Source organism: Antechinus flavipes, chromosome 1, assembly GCF_016432865.1.
Source record: "Antechinus flavipes isolate AdamAnt ecotype Samford, QLD, Australia chromosome 1, AdamAnt_v2, whole genome shotgun sequence".
NCBI lineage: Eukaryota > Metazoa > Chordata > Mammalia > Dasyuromorphia > Dasyuridae > Antechinus > Antechinus flavipes.
The window spans coordinates 288321853-288338896 of NC_067398.1; the positions used below are offsets into that span (position 1 = coordinate 288321853).

Here is a 17044-nt window from a genome sequence, read left to right on the forward strand (position 1 = left end):
TTTTGACCCTGTCTTGTTAAATGGTGTGGGATATTGCTCTACGCTCAGTTTCGGACCACACTTGCTTTCCAGTGTCCCCAACAATTTTTACCAAATGATGAATTCTTAACCCACAATCTTGTCTTTATGCCTGCCACATATGAAGTTATTGTATTTATTTGCTGCTGTAAAGTGCATATCTATTCTGTTCCATTAATCTACCTTTCTATTTCTTAGCCAGTACCAGATAGTTTTGTTAATTACTGTCTTACAATATAGTTTAAGATCTGGTACTACTAAACCTTCTTCCTTTATTTTAAAAAAAATTAATTCCTTTGATATCCTTGATTTTTTTGTTCTTCCAAATGAATTTTGTTATTATTTTTTTCTAATTCAGTAAAATAACTTGTTTGTAATTTATGTGCAATGGTATTAAATATATAAGATTAAGTAAAATTTTTGTTTTTATTATATTGGCTCTGAAAATCAAAATATCTTTAAGTATTTAATTAACAAAATGTAATAGCGTCACACACACAGTCTGAAAAACACACAATCTGTAAGTGCTGGAAGACACATATTATTTATTGATAAAATTTTGCTATTTTAAATATTCATAATCTCCAAGTTCTATGGAATGAAAGAAATTAAAAATTTAGAAAAGTAGCAGAAGAAATAAAAATCATAGGGGAACAGATGATTTATATATCATCTCTGTGGTTCTATCTATTACTGGAATTGCACTGAGGATATTTTTAGTGAGCTTACTAAGGATGAACTGTCCTTCTTACCATTAAACTGATCCAAGCAATTATTTTATACACTTGTGTAATGTTCCACAGAACACTAAATATAAAGGAATATTTTAGGACCATTTTATGTGAATTACCTGAATTCTATCAAATAAAATAAGAAGGATTATTTTATGTTAACAATTTATATATATATATATACACATTACTTTACAATTTGCAAATCACTTCATATACATTAGTTTATTGGATTCTTATGGCCACATTATTATTCTGAAGTTCTGACAAGGAATTTCTGGTGAAGCAATGTAGATAAGCAACTGTATAGCAATTTTTAAGGGTTGAGTTAGTTGCCTGTGACACTAAGGGGTTAAGTACTTTGTTGCAAGTCACATAGCCAGTGAATGTATGAGTCAGAAGTAAAATCAATATCAAGTTCTTTTTGCCTCCAAGGTTCCCCTCTCTTTACACTATGTCATGATGTCTTTTACTATTGGTATTACCCCATTTTATAATTGGTAGGCTCAGAGAGTGACTTCCCCATGATCTTATAAGTTGGAAGATGGACAGATTCAAATTTATCATTTCCAAGGATTCAAGTTCATCTTCCTACTGTGTTATTATCTAGTAACAACTAGATATTATAGTTGGTTGAAAAATCATACTTGAAAAGTCTAGAATAATGAATGGATTGATCTTTTTGTCAGAAGGATATATACTACATGGTTTTTATTTGTTTTTTTGGAGAAGCTACTTCTATTAGAGAGTATTAATTAAGAAGATTAAGAAGATTTTTCTTCAAATCCTGACTCTGAAACTTCTGTAGGTAACTGTGCAAGTTGATTAATGTAAGCCTTAATTTATTCATCTGTAAACCGGAGACAGTAATACCTCACATGGTAATTGTAAAGAAAGTACTTTACAAGTCTTGAAACTCTACATAAAGATTGCCTCTTTCTTTTAGTAAAGCAATTGTTAGCTGAAGAAAGCTAACAGGATTGTATGAAGATTATGAGTATTATGCCTTAATCAAGAGAATGAAAAGAAATAAATAAAAGCCAGATTTCAAGAGGAGATACACAAAATGGAAGACATTAACAAAATGTCAGAGTTAATTTAGATGTTTAAGATAATCTAGTCCAATTTTCTTATTTTAAAGATGAAAAAACTGAGTCCCAGAGAGACTGACGTTTTTCAAGATTATACGAATAGTTAGTAGTGGTATTGAAATTGGACACCAAATACAATTTTATTTCTATCATATCAAGATGGATGCCCAAGTTAAAAAATTGTGTCTTCTGCACAAGCTGCCTTAATGAATGCTAACAGATATTTACCTTTTCACAGAATCAGAGAATGTTTACTTAATAACTCTAGCTTAATGCTATAAACACAGATGTATGTACTTTAGGATGGATATAGATCTATTTTATTATAAAGCACTAAACTCCTATTACTTATGACAACATTTATATGAGATATGCAGAAATAAGTGCAAGAAGATATCTCACTATCATTACTAACCTAACTTAGTCAATGAAGTAATGATAAAATCTATAAGAAATAATCCTGGTATGGTTGCTTCGTTATGTTATATTATATTTCAACTTCAGAAGTTATTTTTCTTTGAACTTATTGAACTAGGCAATCTATGCGAGACATTCTTTACCTCCAGTGTTGTCTTGATTCCTCTATAGCATCATAATAATATCACATTTTTATGTCATTTCACAGTTATGAAATTTAAAATTTCCCCCAAAGACTTTTATTTACCAAAAACAAAGCACAATCCTCTACTTTTCAGAACATGTTCTTATGATTCTGAGAAATTACAATACCTAAATATTTCTGGCAAAGATGTAAGGATTGTAGTGTTTATTTAATTCATGGTCTGAATTCTATTACATTAAAGTTCACAGAAGATAATTTCTAGAGAAAAAATACTTACTGAAAATTATGATTTGGGCTGTGTGTGGGACCTAAAGAGATAAAGCAAACAAAAATTATTGAAAATCTATGATAATTTAAAAATTCAGATTCAATGATACGAGGCTAGAATTTGTGGCTTTTATTTTGTAGAAAATTTGTCTCAAGTCAAGGTCTTTGAATTTCTTTTTATGCTGAAAATTGTACTTTAAAAAAAAGCAAGGAAACTTTCTTTATTAATGCAGATAGGTGATCTTAGAGAATATCCTAGAATATTAAGAGGTTATCCTTAGTTCATATTGCTAGTATATATCAGATGTAAGCCCTAAACTGGCTTAGAGGCTATCTATCTATTATTAGTTTTATATATATATGTGTGTGTGTGTGTGTGTGTGTGTGTGTGTGTGTGTGTGTGTATTAGTTCTGTTCCAAATGAAACTTGCATTTCCATAATTTTGAATTTTGTAGTTTTTGTTTTGTAAATATATACTTTTTAAATGATAAAGGACTACTTGCTGCATCAACTGTCATACTAAATCCTAATAAATTAAACTATAATTTACCATAGGTACCAATGAAATGGTATTGGTATTGACTGTGACCCTGCCATAACTTGAATGATATAGCATTTAATTCTCTTAGCATTTAATTTACTTTATCTTTCCTGAGAAGTAAATAGTAGGGTTGTGTCATTCTCTTTCTCTTTTACTGTTTCTGTTGCTTCCTGTTCCTCTCAAATATATACAAACTGAATTTAACTCTGTATGACTGACTGAGAATTCTGAGGTGAACAATATATGCCACATCACAAATATAAAATATAAATAACAATAACAACACTAGCAAATAACTGGCAGAGAAATCTTCTTTTGATCAACCAAGTCAAAATATTAACCACAAAGTGTTATTATATCCTCATCCAAGAGCTCATTGTATGCAATGTGGTCTTCATTTAAAAGACTAGAATTACTAAAACATTACCTTTCTGTTATATATGGACAACAAGGTACAAAAAGTATTTCCCCTAACCTATACTATTATAGACTACTACTTTTTAAATTACTAATAACTTGCATATAAATTCAAAACTCTTGAGTTATCAAGGAATTACATTATTGACTTGTTCTTATGTTGCTATTGTCACCTGAATAGAGTAGAGTAGAGATTTAAAACATAGCATGTTTTCAGTATAATGACTCACCAAGCCTGACAAAAAGGACTCCTGTTGCTGTGATGGTTTTCATTCCATTGGTAGCCACACACTGGTAGTACCCAGTGTCTGTGGTATCCAGATCTTGTATTCTTAAACGGGAACCGTAATCTGTTTTCCTGATGATGATCCTACGTGGCTCCGGAACGACAGGTGCATCATTCTTTAGCCATCTGATGTTTGGAGGTGGATTTCCTTCCACTTTGCAGTAGAGAATTGCTGTCTGTCCCTGGACTATGGTGATATTGTTTACTGGTTCCAAAAAATTCAAATAGTATCCTATAAAGTATAAAGGTTAAAAAAAATCAAACTTCAATAAAGCTGGAATAAAAAGGAAATCTGATGAAGCACTCTGAAGAAAGATTTCAGTTTTTCCTTATTTTCTTCAGTTATGTATATAAATACTATTTCTAATCTTAATCAGATAAAACATCAACACTACTAAGATCATTTCATACTATTTGATTTGAGCAATGCTTACTCTTAGCTGAATCTATTTTGATGGGCACATGAGAGCTCCAAGAACATCAGTTTAGTGAAATAAAATACAATAAAATTGTAAAATCACAAAAGAGTTGGATCTAGTAACTGAATCAACAGAATTTCAGAGTAGGAATAGATCCACAAGGCCATCTAATCAACAATTCATTAATAAAAGAGAACTCTAATTCCAATATACTTTATAGGTAGTGATCTCTGCTAGAGACCACCATTGGCAAGTGCCCATTCCTTTTGAGTTTATTTATAATTAATATATTAAGGAGATTTTCCTGGCATAAAACCCAAATCTTCCTTTTTTGTAGCTGCCACCAATTTTTTTTTTTTTTTGCTTTCCAGAGTGAAATGATCTTTTCTCTTACCTCTACCTCCTGGCTTCCTCAAGGAGTTATTTCCTGTTCCCCACCATGTCCCAATTCTGCAGAAATATTTTCCTGGTTCTCCCCTTCTCCTAGTCTACATCCTCTCATCTTTAATCCCTGCTAACACTGCTAATACTTTCCCTCTAAAAGTACTTTTCATTGTACCATATATAGCTGATAACGCTTCATGTTGTCTACTCCTATTAGAATGTGGGTTTTTTAAGAGCAGAAACTGTCTTTTGTTTCTTGTATTCTCAGGACAATGCCTAGAACAAAATCGTCACTTAATAAATGCTTATTGAGTGATTAACTGAAATGGTGCAAATGCATTGCTTTTTCCACATGAAAACTCTTCCAGTATGTAAATGAAAACAACTATGCTGTCCCATTTCCACCTCCTTGTCCTCTTATCTTCAGGCTATTACCCAGTATTTTTACATAACTCCCATGTACACTATTTTAGTTGCTTCCTTTGGAGGTTTTTCAGATTAATATTTTTTAAAAACCCACATTATTAAGACAGAAATAAACACTCAAAATTGAATTGAAGACTTTGTCCATTTTAAATAAACAATATATTCTTAGATTCATTAGTATTTTGGTGTGAAGGAGAGGGAAGAGGAATGGGAAAACATTTTCCTCAGCTGCAAAGACTAATGGGAAAATAGACTTAAGTTGGACCATTGCTAACCTTCTCACTGAAGGCAAGTTGCACTCAATATACATATTTTTTAAAAGTGTACATTAAATTTTATAAAATGTAAAAAATATTAATAAATACTATATTATATTCAAAATTGTACTGCTTTTCTATACTTCTTTCTTTACTTCCTTTTGTTCTCTTTGGTACATTAAAAAGTTTCAATAGGCCTTTTTTCCTTTATAATTTTGTTAACCTTTAAATCCTCTCTACTCTCTTCAGCCCAACTCTATTAACCCAATTTTCAGGGTAAATTTTTGTTTAGTTCTTCTAGTTACTATTCCTCAGGGCTTTCAAGATCAACATCCTAAAGATCTGGGACTATATTAGAATTTTCTCAATGAAGCTGCATCTTGAGAATTTTGTTCACTATATCCATTTCTGATCATGCTGGTTCTCACTTTCTTTGAGGACACCTCATTGCCCATGGGCTACTACTCTGTGATGAAGAAATTGCTTATAATTTATTATTGAATCCTTATTGGATATGCTGAGAAGCTTCAAGGAGTTACTGGAATATGTGTTAGAAAGATGGGTGATCTACCTTCTTTTCAGGAAGCCATTTAAGCAGAAAAACTTTTTTTTTAAAGAGAGACTATATTGACAGATCATACACATGTTATATAAATCAGAATCATCATTTCCATTTTCCTCTGTTTTCCTTTGGAGACGCTGAAGATGACTAAGTGAGGAAGAAGGATATGACAGAAAAGGTAGGATGAAATTGTGATAAAAGGCACATGTGGAAGGTTTTGCTCTGGCAAGAAGTGCTAATTCACCATGGGAAAAGAAGTAAAGGAATGTTATGCCACAGTTCTCTTTTATTGTCCTGACTCAGTTTCCCTAAATTGTCCTACCTAGTTTTCCCTTATTGTTCTGCCTCAGTTTATAATTTTTCTGCTCAATCTTGCAAAACCACCCCTCCCTCTTAATCAAAATATTTAATAAGGATAAAAGATCTTATATTTTAGAGTATCAGAATGCCTCTCCCCATCCCAAGCTATCAGAATATCAGGTACTGTCTTATCAAGATGCCTCTCCCCATCTCCAGGGTGTCTCCCCCCATTATGTCATCCCCATCTCTGGTGGCTCACCCCACCCTGTCAGAATCCCGTTCTGGCTCTCAGCACCCTGACTCCGCCCCTGCCTCAGTCTACCCCTTGAGTCTGAGCTACGTGTATATATGTCATTGAGAACTCACATTGTTTGCTGGATTCTTGTAGATAATAGTCTCATTAGCCCTGGGACCAAACCATGGATCCATTTGGTCCCAGTAAATCCCTCCTTTTCAAATAAAATATTAAATACTCTCTAATCTCTATCTTGCCTCAGTTTCTCTAGCATTATAGGAGGAGATAAAGGAGGAAGACATATAAGTAAAGTGAGGTGAAAAGGAAGGGAAAAGAAAATCTTGATGATGAGCTCACTTTTTTTTAGCAAAGATTCTTAGTTTAGGTGTCACAGGACTATCTCTGTGTATAGCTGAAATGGAACGAAGGATATAGTTCTTGAGAATCACATAGATTGAAAAACTCAGAAATCAGGGTATTTACAAGAATATCAAAATGCATGTTGAAAGGCCCTATGATGAAGGCAGTAGCTGGGATGTCAAGCACTGAAGTCATTGAAGATATATGAAAATTGTTAGGCGGTAGGGGGATATATATATATATATATATATATATATATATATATATATATATATATATATATGTATATATATATGGACAACATATAATATCAATCAGAATCTTAATTGTCTGACAAATTTGAATTAAATGAACTTTAAAGGAGAAGCTATTTGTCAGTGTTTTTAAAATTTATTTAGTGATTTGAACCCTAAATGACTTCCAAGATCATTCTAAATGATCTTTTTTCAAAATTTTAAAAAATATTTTAATCTTTTATTTTTTCTCAACTGCAGTTCTAATTGTTCTCCCTTCTTCCCTCCTCAAGCCTCCCCCACTCTCCATTGAGAAAGGTCATTGACTAGGAGATCTCTTAATAATTTCAGGTCAATGGTGAGCAGCTAGGGATATAGTTGAAGGGAGTAGTTAAAGAAGAATGGAATTCTTTCTCCAGTGTTATTCCTGAAAAATAATGTGATTACTATTCTGTTATGAAATGAAGTGGAATGTTAACTTTAAATTGTGTAAATACAATAAAAAGTGCAAACACCAACAATAATACAATTGACTTTTCTTAACAAGCAGTGATTCAAGGCAATTCCAATAAACTTAGAAATGGAAAATGCATGCACATTCAGAGAGAGAACAATGAAAACTGAATATGGATTGAAGCATAGTATTTTCAGTTTTTTTGGTTGTTTCTTTTTTCTTTCTCATAGTTTTTCCCATTTGGTCTTATTTTTTTCTGCACAACATAACAAATATGAAAATACGTTAAAAAGAATTGCACATATTTAACCTTAAAAATAGAACTGAGCAAATAGAAGCTAATTATTTATAAGAAATCAAGAAACAACAAAACAAAACCAAAAAATGGGGGGGGGAGGGAAAGTGAAATTTCTCATTGGAAAAATAACTGACCTGGAAAATAAATATTTCGAAGTGAGATAATTTTAAAATTATTGAATTATCTGAATGCCATGATAAAAAAAAAAGAGCTTAAAGATCACATTTCAAAAATTATCATTTAAAACTGCCCCGATATTCTAGAGCCAGAGAATTAAGCTGACTAGAAAATTTGACTTTCAAGTCAAAACAAAGGGAAAATATAAAGGAAAAATAAGAATAAACTCTTTATATTCCTACATGGGGAAATGATATTTGTAACTCAAGAAAATTTTCTCATTATTAGGGTAGTTAGAAGGAATATTTATAGGCAGAGAGTACAGGTATGAGTTGAAAATGAAGGGATCACATTTAAAAATTTAAAATTAAGGGAAGAGAGAAAAATGTACTGGAAGAAACTGAAAGGAAAATGTAGAATGGGGTAAATTATCACATATGGCAAGAAAAAGTTGCAACAATGGAGGGGAAAAATGGGGAGGTAAGGGAGAGTGAGTGAATCAATCTCTTATCAAAATTGATTCAGAGAAGAAATAACATTCACATCCAATTAGGCATAATAATCTATTTTATTGTACAGGAAAGTAGGAGGGGAAGGAGATAAGACAAGGAGATTGTGATTGGAGGAGGGAGTAACCAGAAGCAAAGCCCTTTACAGGATGAAAGGAGAAAGAATAAAATAAACAGAGGGAGAAATAGGATGAAGGGAAATACAGTCAGCAAAAGTATTGTGAAAAAAAAAATTTGAAACAAGTTTTTTTTTTTTTTTTAATAGCCTTTTATTTACAGTTTATGTATATGGGTAACTTTACAGCATTGACAATTGCCAAACGTCTTGTTCCAATTTTTCCCCTCCTTCCCCCACTCAGTCCCCCAGATGGCAGGATGACCAGTAGATGTTAAATATATTAAAGTACAAATTAGATACACAATAAGTATACTTGACCAAACCGTTATTTTGCTATACAAAAAGAATTGGGCTTTGAAATATTGTACAATTAGCCTGTGAAGGAAATCAAAAATGCAGGTGGGCAAAAATATAGGGATTGGGAATTCAATGTAATGGTTCTTAGTCATCTCCCAGAGTTCTTCACTGGGCGTAGCTGGTTCAGTTCATTACTGCTCCATTGGAACTGATTTGGTTCATCTCATTGCTGAGGATGGCCAGGTCCATCAGAATTGGTTATCATATAGTATTGTTGTTGAAGTACATAATGATCTCCTGGCCCTGCTCATTGAAACAAGTTTTTGAGATAAAGTTTTCATTTTTGAAACAAAAAGAATTCAAGCAAATTTAAAAGGAGAAGGAAATATATGAAGCTTTAGTTAACTTGATTAGAAAAAGGAAAGAAGAAAATCAAATTGCCATTATCAAAGATGAAACAGGTGAACTTAACCCCCAACAAAATGGAAATTAAAGCAATAATTGTTGTGATATAGGAGCCACCTGCCAGTGGCTGCTAGAGGTTTAACTCAGACCTGTAGAAAGGATCTCTTCATGTAAGAGGATGATGATGGTACAAGGACACTGAGAGGCAGTTGCTATTCTCTGATCTCTCTCCTCTTCCCTCTTGCCTCCAATTTATTTCATTCCCAATCCACAAGGAACATTTGGGAAGGTTGCTTTGAAACTTCTTCAAGTGTTATGATTCATAGCTGTGGAGGCTCTTAGAGAATTGGGCAAAATTATCTGTTCACCCTTCCCTTCACCTAGGCAAGGTCCTTAACAATTCCCTGTTTTTTGTTTTATGGAAACACAATTATTTTCCCCCTATAGCATGGTCAGTAAGTTTGTGCATTAGTTTGTGCATCTGAGTCCACATGCTAAGATAACTGAGTCAGCATGCTAAGGAGTACAAACAGCACTATAGCAGGTGTTAAATCTTGTGAGATGTCATGAAGGCAAACTTTCAAATGGAGAAGAAGACTATAGTCAGAACAAGTATTTTTCATAAGTTTCTCATCAGTCTTCTGGCTCGGGCCTTTGATGTGTTGGCCCATTTAATTACCCCAACTAAAAAAGTCTTACCAGATCTCTTCTCCCTTTCTTTCCCCACAGGTTACTGAAAGAACTCTGGGAGGATCCTACACATGAACAGCTCTCAAGCGCTGCTGCTTCTTTGTTTCTTGTGTTTCTTATGTCCCATGTTCGGACACCATATATTGTGTCTGGACTAGCTCTTTGGGAGGATTTCAGGACCAGCCTTAGTCTTAGTGGAGGAGTGAAGGAGGCAAGAGAGCCACCAAGATGGTCAAAGATGGAGAGTCCCTATTTCCAGTGTTCTCAGCCCTTAAATATCTCAGTATGATTACATCATTACAGCACACGAAGTATGTGCAAACTAGAGAACCATTATATCATCAATCACACTAAGTATGTGCTAACTATAAGTATCCTGCTATGTAAACTATCTCTTTACTGTAAGTTTCCCTTGCCTCAAGTAGAACACAGGTGGTCATGCCCTCCTTGACTTCTCAGGAAAAGGTGAGAACACCAAAGGGAAGTAATCACACCCTCCCTGACTTCTCAGGAAGGGAGGAGGACACCAAAGGGAAATGGGGAGCCAAACCAGATACTGTCTATGGGTTTCCTCTGGGCTGAAGGGACTTATACCTTACCCAGAGTTCCCCCACTATCTGAGACCCTCTACAAATAATTAGGACCTATTTTGCCCATCTATATGGCAATAAATATGATAATCTAAGTGAAATGAATACTTACAAAAATAGAGATTTCCCAGATTAAGAGAGGAGGAAATACATTACATAAATAGTTCCATTTTAGAAAGGGAAATTGAACAGGCTATTAATGAACTCCCTAAGAAAAAATCTCCAGGGCTATTTGGATTTACAAGTGAATTCTACTAAATATTTAAAGATAATCAATTCCAGTACTATGCAAATTATTTGAAAAAATAGGGAAAGCAGGAATCCTACCAAACTCTGTTTATGGCACAGCTATGGTGCTGATATCTAAACCAAGCAAGGCCAAAATAGAACAATTTCTCTAATGAATATTGATGTAAAAATCTTAAATAAAATGCTAGCAAAGAGATCATATTATATCAATAGATATAGAAAAAGCATTTGACAAAATACACTACTCATTCCTATTAAAAACACTAGAGAGTATAAGGGGTAGCTACGTGTACAGTGGATAGAGCACCAGCCTTGAAGTCAGGAGGACCTGAGTTCAAATCTGGCCTCAGACACTTAACACTTCCTAGTTGTGTGACCCTAGGAAACTCACTTAGCCCTAATTGCCTTAAGGAAAAAAAACTGCTAGAGAGTATAAGAATAAAGACAAGGAATAGTCTTACTATCAGATCTGTGGAGAAGGAAGGAATTTGTGGCCAAAGAAGAATTAGAGAATATTATGAAATACAAAATAGATATTTTTGACTTTATTAAATTAAAAAAGATTTTATAGAAACAAAATCAATGTAGCCAAGATTAAAAACAAAATAGAAAAAAATTTTGGGGGGGATTTTTATATCTAAGGGCTCTGATAAAGGCCTTATTTCTAAAATATATAGAGAATTGACTCAAATTTATAAGAATACAAGCCACTCTGCAATTGATAAATGGTCAAAGGACACAAACAGACAGTTTTCAGATGAGGAAATTGAAACCATTTCTAGTCATATGAAAAAATGCTCTAAATCACTACTGATTAGAGAAATGCAAATTAAGACAACTTTAATGTACCACTACATACCTCTCAGATTGGCTAAGAGGACAGGAAAAGATAATGATAAATATTGGAGGGGATGTGGGAAAACTGAGACATTAATATATTGTGGTGGAGTTGTGAAATGACCCAACCATTCTAGAGAGCAATTTGGAACTATGGCCAAAGGGCTATCAATTTATATGTACCTTTTGATCCAGTAGTATCCCTACTGGATCTGTATTTCAAAGAAATCATTACAAAGGGAAAGGAACTCACATGTGCAAAAATATTTGTGGCAGCTCTTTTTGTAGTGGCAAAGAACTAGAAACTGAGTGGACACCCATCAATTGGGGGATGGCTGAGTGAGTTATGGTATATAAATATAATGAAATATTATGGTTTTATAAGAACCAATTGGCAGGATGATTTCAGAAAGACTTGGAGAAACTTGCATGAACTGATGCTAAGTGAACCAAGAGAACATTGTATATAGCAAAAAGCAAGATTATGTAATGGCCATCTCTGATGGACATGACTCTTTTCAAGAATGAGCTGATTCAGGCCAATTCCAGTAGATTTGTGATGGAAAGAGCCACCTGCATCCAGAAAGAGGACTATGAGACTGAATGTAGATCACAACATAGTATTTTCACAGTTGTTGTTGTTGTTTGCTTTTTCCCTCTTTGTCATTTTTTTCCTTGTTGATATGCCTTGTTTTGTGTAGCATGATATATGTGAAAATATGTTTAGAAGAATTGCACATGTTTAACCTATATTGGGTTACTTGTGTCTAGGGAATAGGGATGGGGAGAAGAAATGTAGAAAAATTTGGGTCAAAAGGTATTTCAAGGGTGAATATTAAAAACTATCTTTGCATGTATTTTGAAAATAGAAAGTTTTTAAATTTTTGTATAAAATAAAAACAGAAAACAAAAATAGTGATGCATAAAATGGAAATAAGAACTAAGGAAAATATTTTAAATGACTATTACAATGTAAATAGAAAAAAAATAAAACCATTGAAACTGGATGTTGTTAAATTACAATGACAAAACTTGGACATGACAAGAGACATAATGAACATGTACTTCCTCTCTTTTTCTGCAGAGGTGAAAGTACTCAGGGTATGGCATACTGTAGATGTTGGTTGATGGTAGTTTTATTTAGTTTTAGTTTTATTGAATTTTTCCCCTATTTTCTAATTCTTTGTTATAAGGGATGGTTCTCTGAAAGAAGGAAGAGATATATTGAAAAATATATGTTATGTTTAAAAAAGACAAAAATAAAAATGTTTAAAAAGCAAAAAAAAAAAAAGAAAAGGAATAATTATTGTGTACCAGATACCATGTTAAGTTTTTAATAAATATTATCTCATTTGATCCTTACAACAAGCTGGTGAGGAAGATGCTCTTATTACTCCCATTTTATAATTGAAAAAAAAAATGAGGCAAACAGTGGTTAAATGACTTACCCAGGGTCAACTCAGACATTGTCTGATATTGTCTTTGAACTTAGGTCTTTTTGATTCCAGGACTGGTATTCTATTCATTGAGCCATTTAGTTGCCTCTAAAGAATGTAAGACATGTCTCAAGAAACAAACCAACAAGTTATCCTTTGCTTGCTTGTTCTATTGATGAATATCAAGCCAAACATCAACCTATACCATGTTAAACTTCAACCTTTGATTACTCCTTGCATGGTTACCTCCTCCAATTTTCTTCATAAGTTACCAAATGTACACAAAGAAACAAACAGAATCTGGCTGTATGATCCACTACAAATTAATATTTTCTAATATCAATTGTGTCCTCTCTACAGTAAAAAAATTTTTTTGCTAAATTATTCCCCTAAGGAGCTATTGCAGACCTTCTCTTTTTCCAAAATACTGTTTCTTGCCCTCACAGCTGAAGATATATCTTTTCATACTTTGTAAAGAAAATAGATTTGCTAACAACTCCTTTCCTTCCCCTATTTCTTTATTTACAACTTTCCTTAGCATCAACCCTTTTTGTCTTCTTTTTCACTCAGACTCAAATAACCACTCAGGATGGCTTTGAAAAGGCTAACACTTCCTATCATTTCCAACAATTTATCCCATAGACATAATTTTTCTGACTCTATGTATTTTTCTGTTCCTCTTACATCCTCAATTTCTCCTTGGACTTCTACTTTCTCCTGTTGCCAACAAACATGTCCAAATTCTCCATTTACTGAAAAACAAAAAACAAAACAAAACCCACTTCATTATGGCTAATTAATAGTGCTATTATTCCATTCCTAAGCCTAACCCCTTCCATTTATTGCTTTCACTTTTTCCTCCTCTAACTTTCAAAAAACCTCTAAAATCTGACTTCACACCTAAGGATTCAAATGAAAACAGACTTTTCCAAAGTTATTAATGATAAGTGAATTTCTCAAATGTGACCACGGCCCCTTTCCAAAGCCCCTCAGATCAGGTTGCTGAACTAACCAATCACACTCCAACCCCAACTTGATAACCACAAAGGGATTTTCCTACTTTGCAAAGGGATTTTTCCCACTTAGCACCCGTGAAATATTTATATTTGCTAATCCTCTGGTAAACTTAGAGCCGATTAGCATGTGATTTACACTGTGGTTTGGCCCCTCTTAGTAGATAATTCAAGTGGGTTCCGGGATACTAAATATGCAGTTTAGAAAATCCTCACCTCTTGTTCAAGTGCCTAAGATGATCTCATCTTCCTGCTAGCACAACGTTTTTCCTCTATTAAAAAATAGACTTCTACCCAGGAAAGTTGCTGCTTCCCTTAAAGAGAAGAATCCAATATGTGTGTTATCTCAAATGTGTGCCTTTTCTTGGCACCTATGTGGGCTTGAATTTTTTCAGTATGATACTGCAACACATGCCCCTTACTAAGGATTTCTAACTGAAAAATCTAAATTTTTTGTTAATCCTCATATCTCTACAGTATTTAGTACTGCTGACTACCTTCTTCTCTTCAATGCTTTTCTTTTGGTTGGTTTTTGTTTTGTTTTTGTGCTGTTCCCCTACCTTTTCTCACAAATCTCTCCCACAGAGAGAACACGTACAACAGAGTAAAAGGAAAATTAAAAGTAGGTCGATATTTCATATTATAAGATGTTCAATAATGATGCTGTGTAAAATAAACAGAATGAATTCTAACATAAATTTTACCTGATATTTATTACTAAGAATTGAAAGGATGGGATTTGTCAATGGAATTTATACCTGTAAAGATATGCCTTATTTGAAAATAGAATATAAATTAAATAAGAGATGGGAATAGGGTTATTATACATACATATATACATACACACAGAGAAGCAGAACAATAAGTTGTAAGGTCTATATTGCAATACACCTAATCAAAGGAAAAATTAAATGAGGAATTTGGGAAATAGATCACAAATCTGACACAGAAGTGTGAAATTATAGTGTTAGAGAACTTTAGTTATCCAGAAAAGCTTATTCTGCCATGTAAGATCATATCTGGAGTGCTGGAGTACTATATTCAGTTCAAGATTCCAGAAGGTAGTCACCAGGAACAGCTAAGTAGCACAAAATATGAAGTACTAGACTTAAAATCAGGAAGATTTGAGTTCAAATCTAGACCCAGATATTCACATGTGTGACATGGGGCAAGTCACTTAATTTCTGTCTGCATCACTTTCCTCACTTGCTAAATAAAAATAATAACAACTCTCTCACAGGGTTTTTGAGAAGATGAAATGAGATAAAAAAAGTAAAATGCTTAGCATAGTGCCTGACACATAGTAGATGATAACCTGAAGAAAAGAAATCTTAGGGATATCTGCCTTCAGAGTGTTTGAAAGAATGTTATGTGGAAGAAATTGTTCTGCTTGGCCACCCTGAGGGTAAAACTAGAAGCATTGAGTAAAGGCTGTAGGGAGGACTCTTAGACTAGACTTATGGGAAAATCTCCCAACAATTAATGCCACACTACAGTGTATGGGCTGCCTTTGCAAAGTATAGAACCACAAATTTAGAGATTGAAGATAACACTACATCATTTAGTTCATTCTCATTTTTTTACAGATGAAGACACTGAGAACCAGAAAAGGTAATTGATGTGTCCAGAGATACATAGTGTCTAAATCCTCCAGTGGCAGGCTCTCCAAATTCATCACAACACACCACACTTGCCTCAGAATAGAGAATTTACAGAGACCAAAGTCTCTTTAAAGGGAATTCGTAAAAAATGTCTTGAGTAGGTGCATATTGGTCAGGACTAGATGGTACTCAAGATCTTTTCTAGCTTATAGATTCTGTCATTAGATGTTTATGGTTTTTTCATTTACTCTTATATTTAGATATCATGTCATATTTACAACTTATTAGAACATAGAAGAGAATAGATTTTTAAATATAGTGAGACATAAACATACATCTTTATAAAAATCTGACTGATTTTAGATTAGCAACTTAACATGACTGTATTCAGTTCCATTCAAACAAATAACACTGTTGAAGCCAAAGTGGAGCTACTGAATTCCAATCTATGGGTCTTGATTCACTAAAATAAAGGGTAGAAAAGCCAAAAGAATAAAAGGTAAGCTACATTTTCTAAGCTACACAGTGTAGGAAATGAACATCTGATTATGTCAATGATGCTCAACAATCTCACTATGATTTGTTGAAATTACATTAAATTTGAAATTTGAAACAAATTATTTGGGTAAGCTAGGTGTATCAATAACTCTTGTTAATAATGAATCAATTCCCTTCTTGAACATTTAGACTTTTTGCTTTTTTTTTTTTTTTTTGGTTAAAATTTTTGTTTGTATTTCCAGAGTTCAGTGGTTAGGTAGGTAAAAACTTAAAACAGTTAATGTTGTTGCAAGAGATGAACTCTGGATAAAATAATATTAAATACAGGGGTTAAAGTAATACCTAAAGTAAGGTTTTTTTTAATTATTGTAGATTTTATTGATTGCTATAATCAAGTTCATTGAATAGCACAATAATGCAGAAAAGTGCTATGTAGAAGACTCCATAAAGATTTTGATCTTCAATCCTTTAACTATCACTGCAACAAAATCATCAAGAGCCAAAGTTTCTATTACCAAAATGGGTTTTATAATTCATAACAAAATTGTAGCTCCATCAAGCAAAGTTCCAAATATTGATTCATCGGCAGAAATTCTGATACTTGGGACAGCTAGGTGGCACAGTGGATAGAGCACCAGCTAAAGTCAGGAGGACCTGGATTTAAATCTGGCCACAGATACTTGTAACACTTCTTTGTTGTGTGACCCTGGGCAAGTCATTTAACCCCAATTGCCTCAGCAAAAAAAAAAAAAAGAAGAAGAAGAAAAAGAAGAAGAAGAAGAAGAAGAAGAAGAAGAAGAAGAAGAAGAAGAAGAAGAAGAAGAAGAAGAAGAAGAAGAAGA

The 17044-nt window shown here is 33.3% G+C and overlaps 1 protein-coding gene across 1 annotated transcript in view; it reads right to left on the reverse strand.

The window, feature by feature from the left end:
* ROR2 (receptor tyrosine kinase like orphan receptor 2) overlaps positions 1 to 17044 on the reverse strand; it is a 312511-nt gene that overhangs the window by 50672 nt on the left and 244795 nt on the right. Inside the window, exons 3-4 of the mRNA XM_051962386.1 lie at positions 3859 to 4146; positions 2680 to 2710 (exon numbers count right to left, since the gene is read on the reverse strand). Coding sequence (XP_051818346.1) covers positions 2680 to 2710; positions 3859 to 4146 — 319 coding nt within the window. The remainder of the gene's footprint in view (positions 1 to 2679; positions 2711 to 3858; positions 4147 to 17044) is intronic.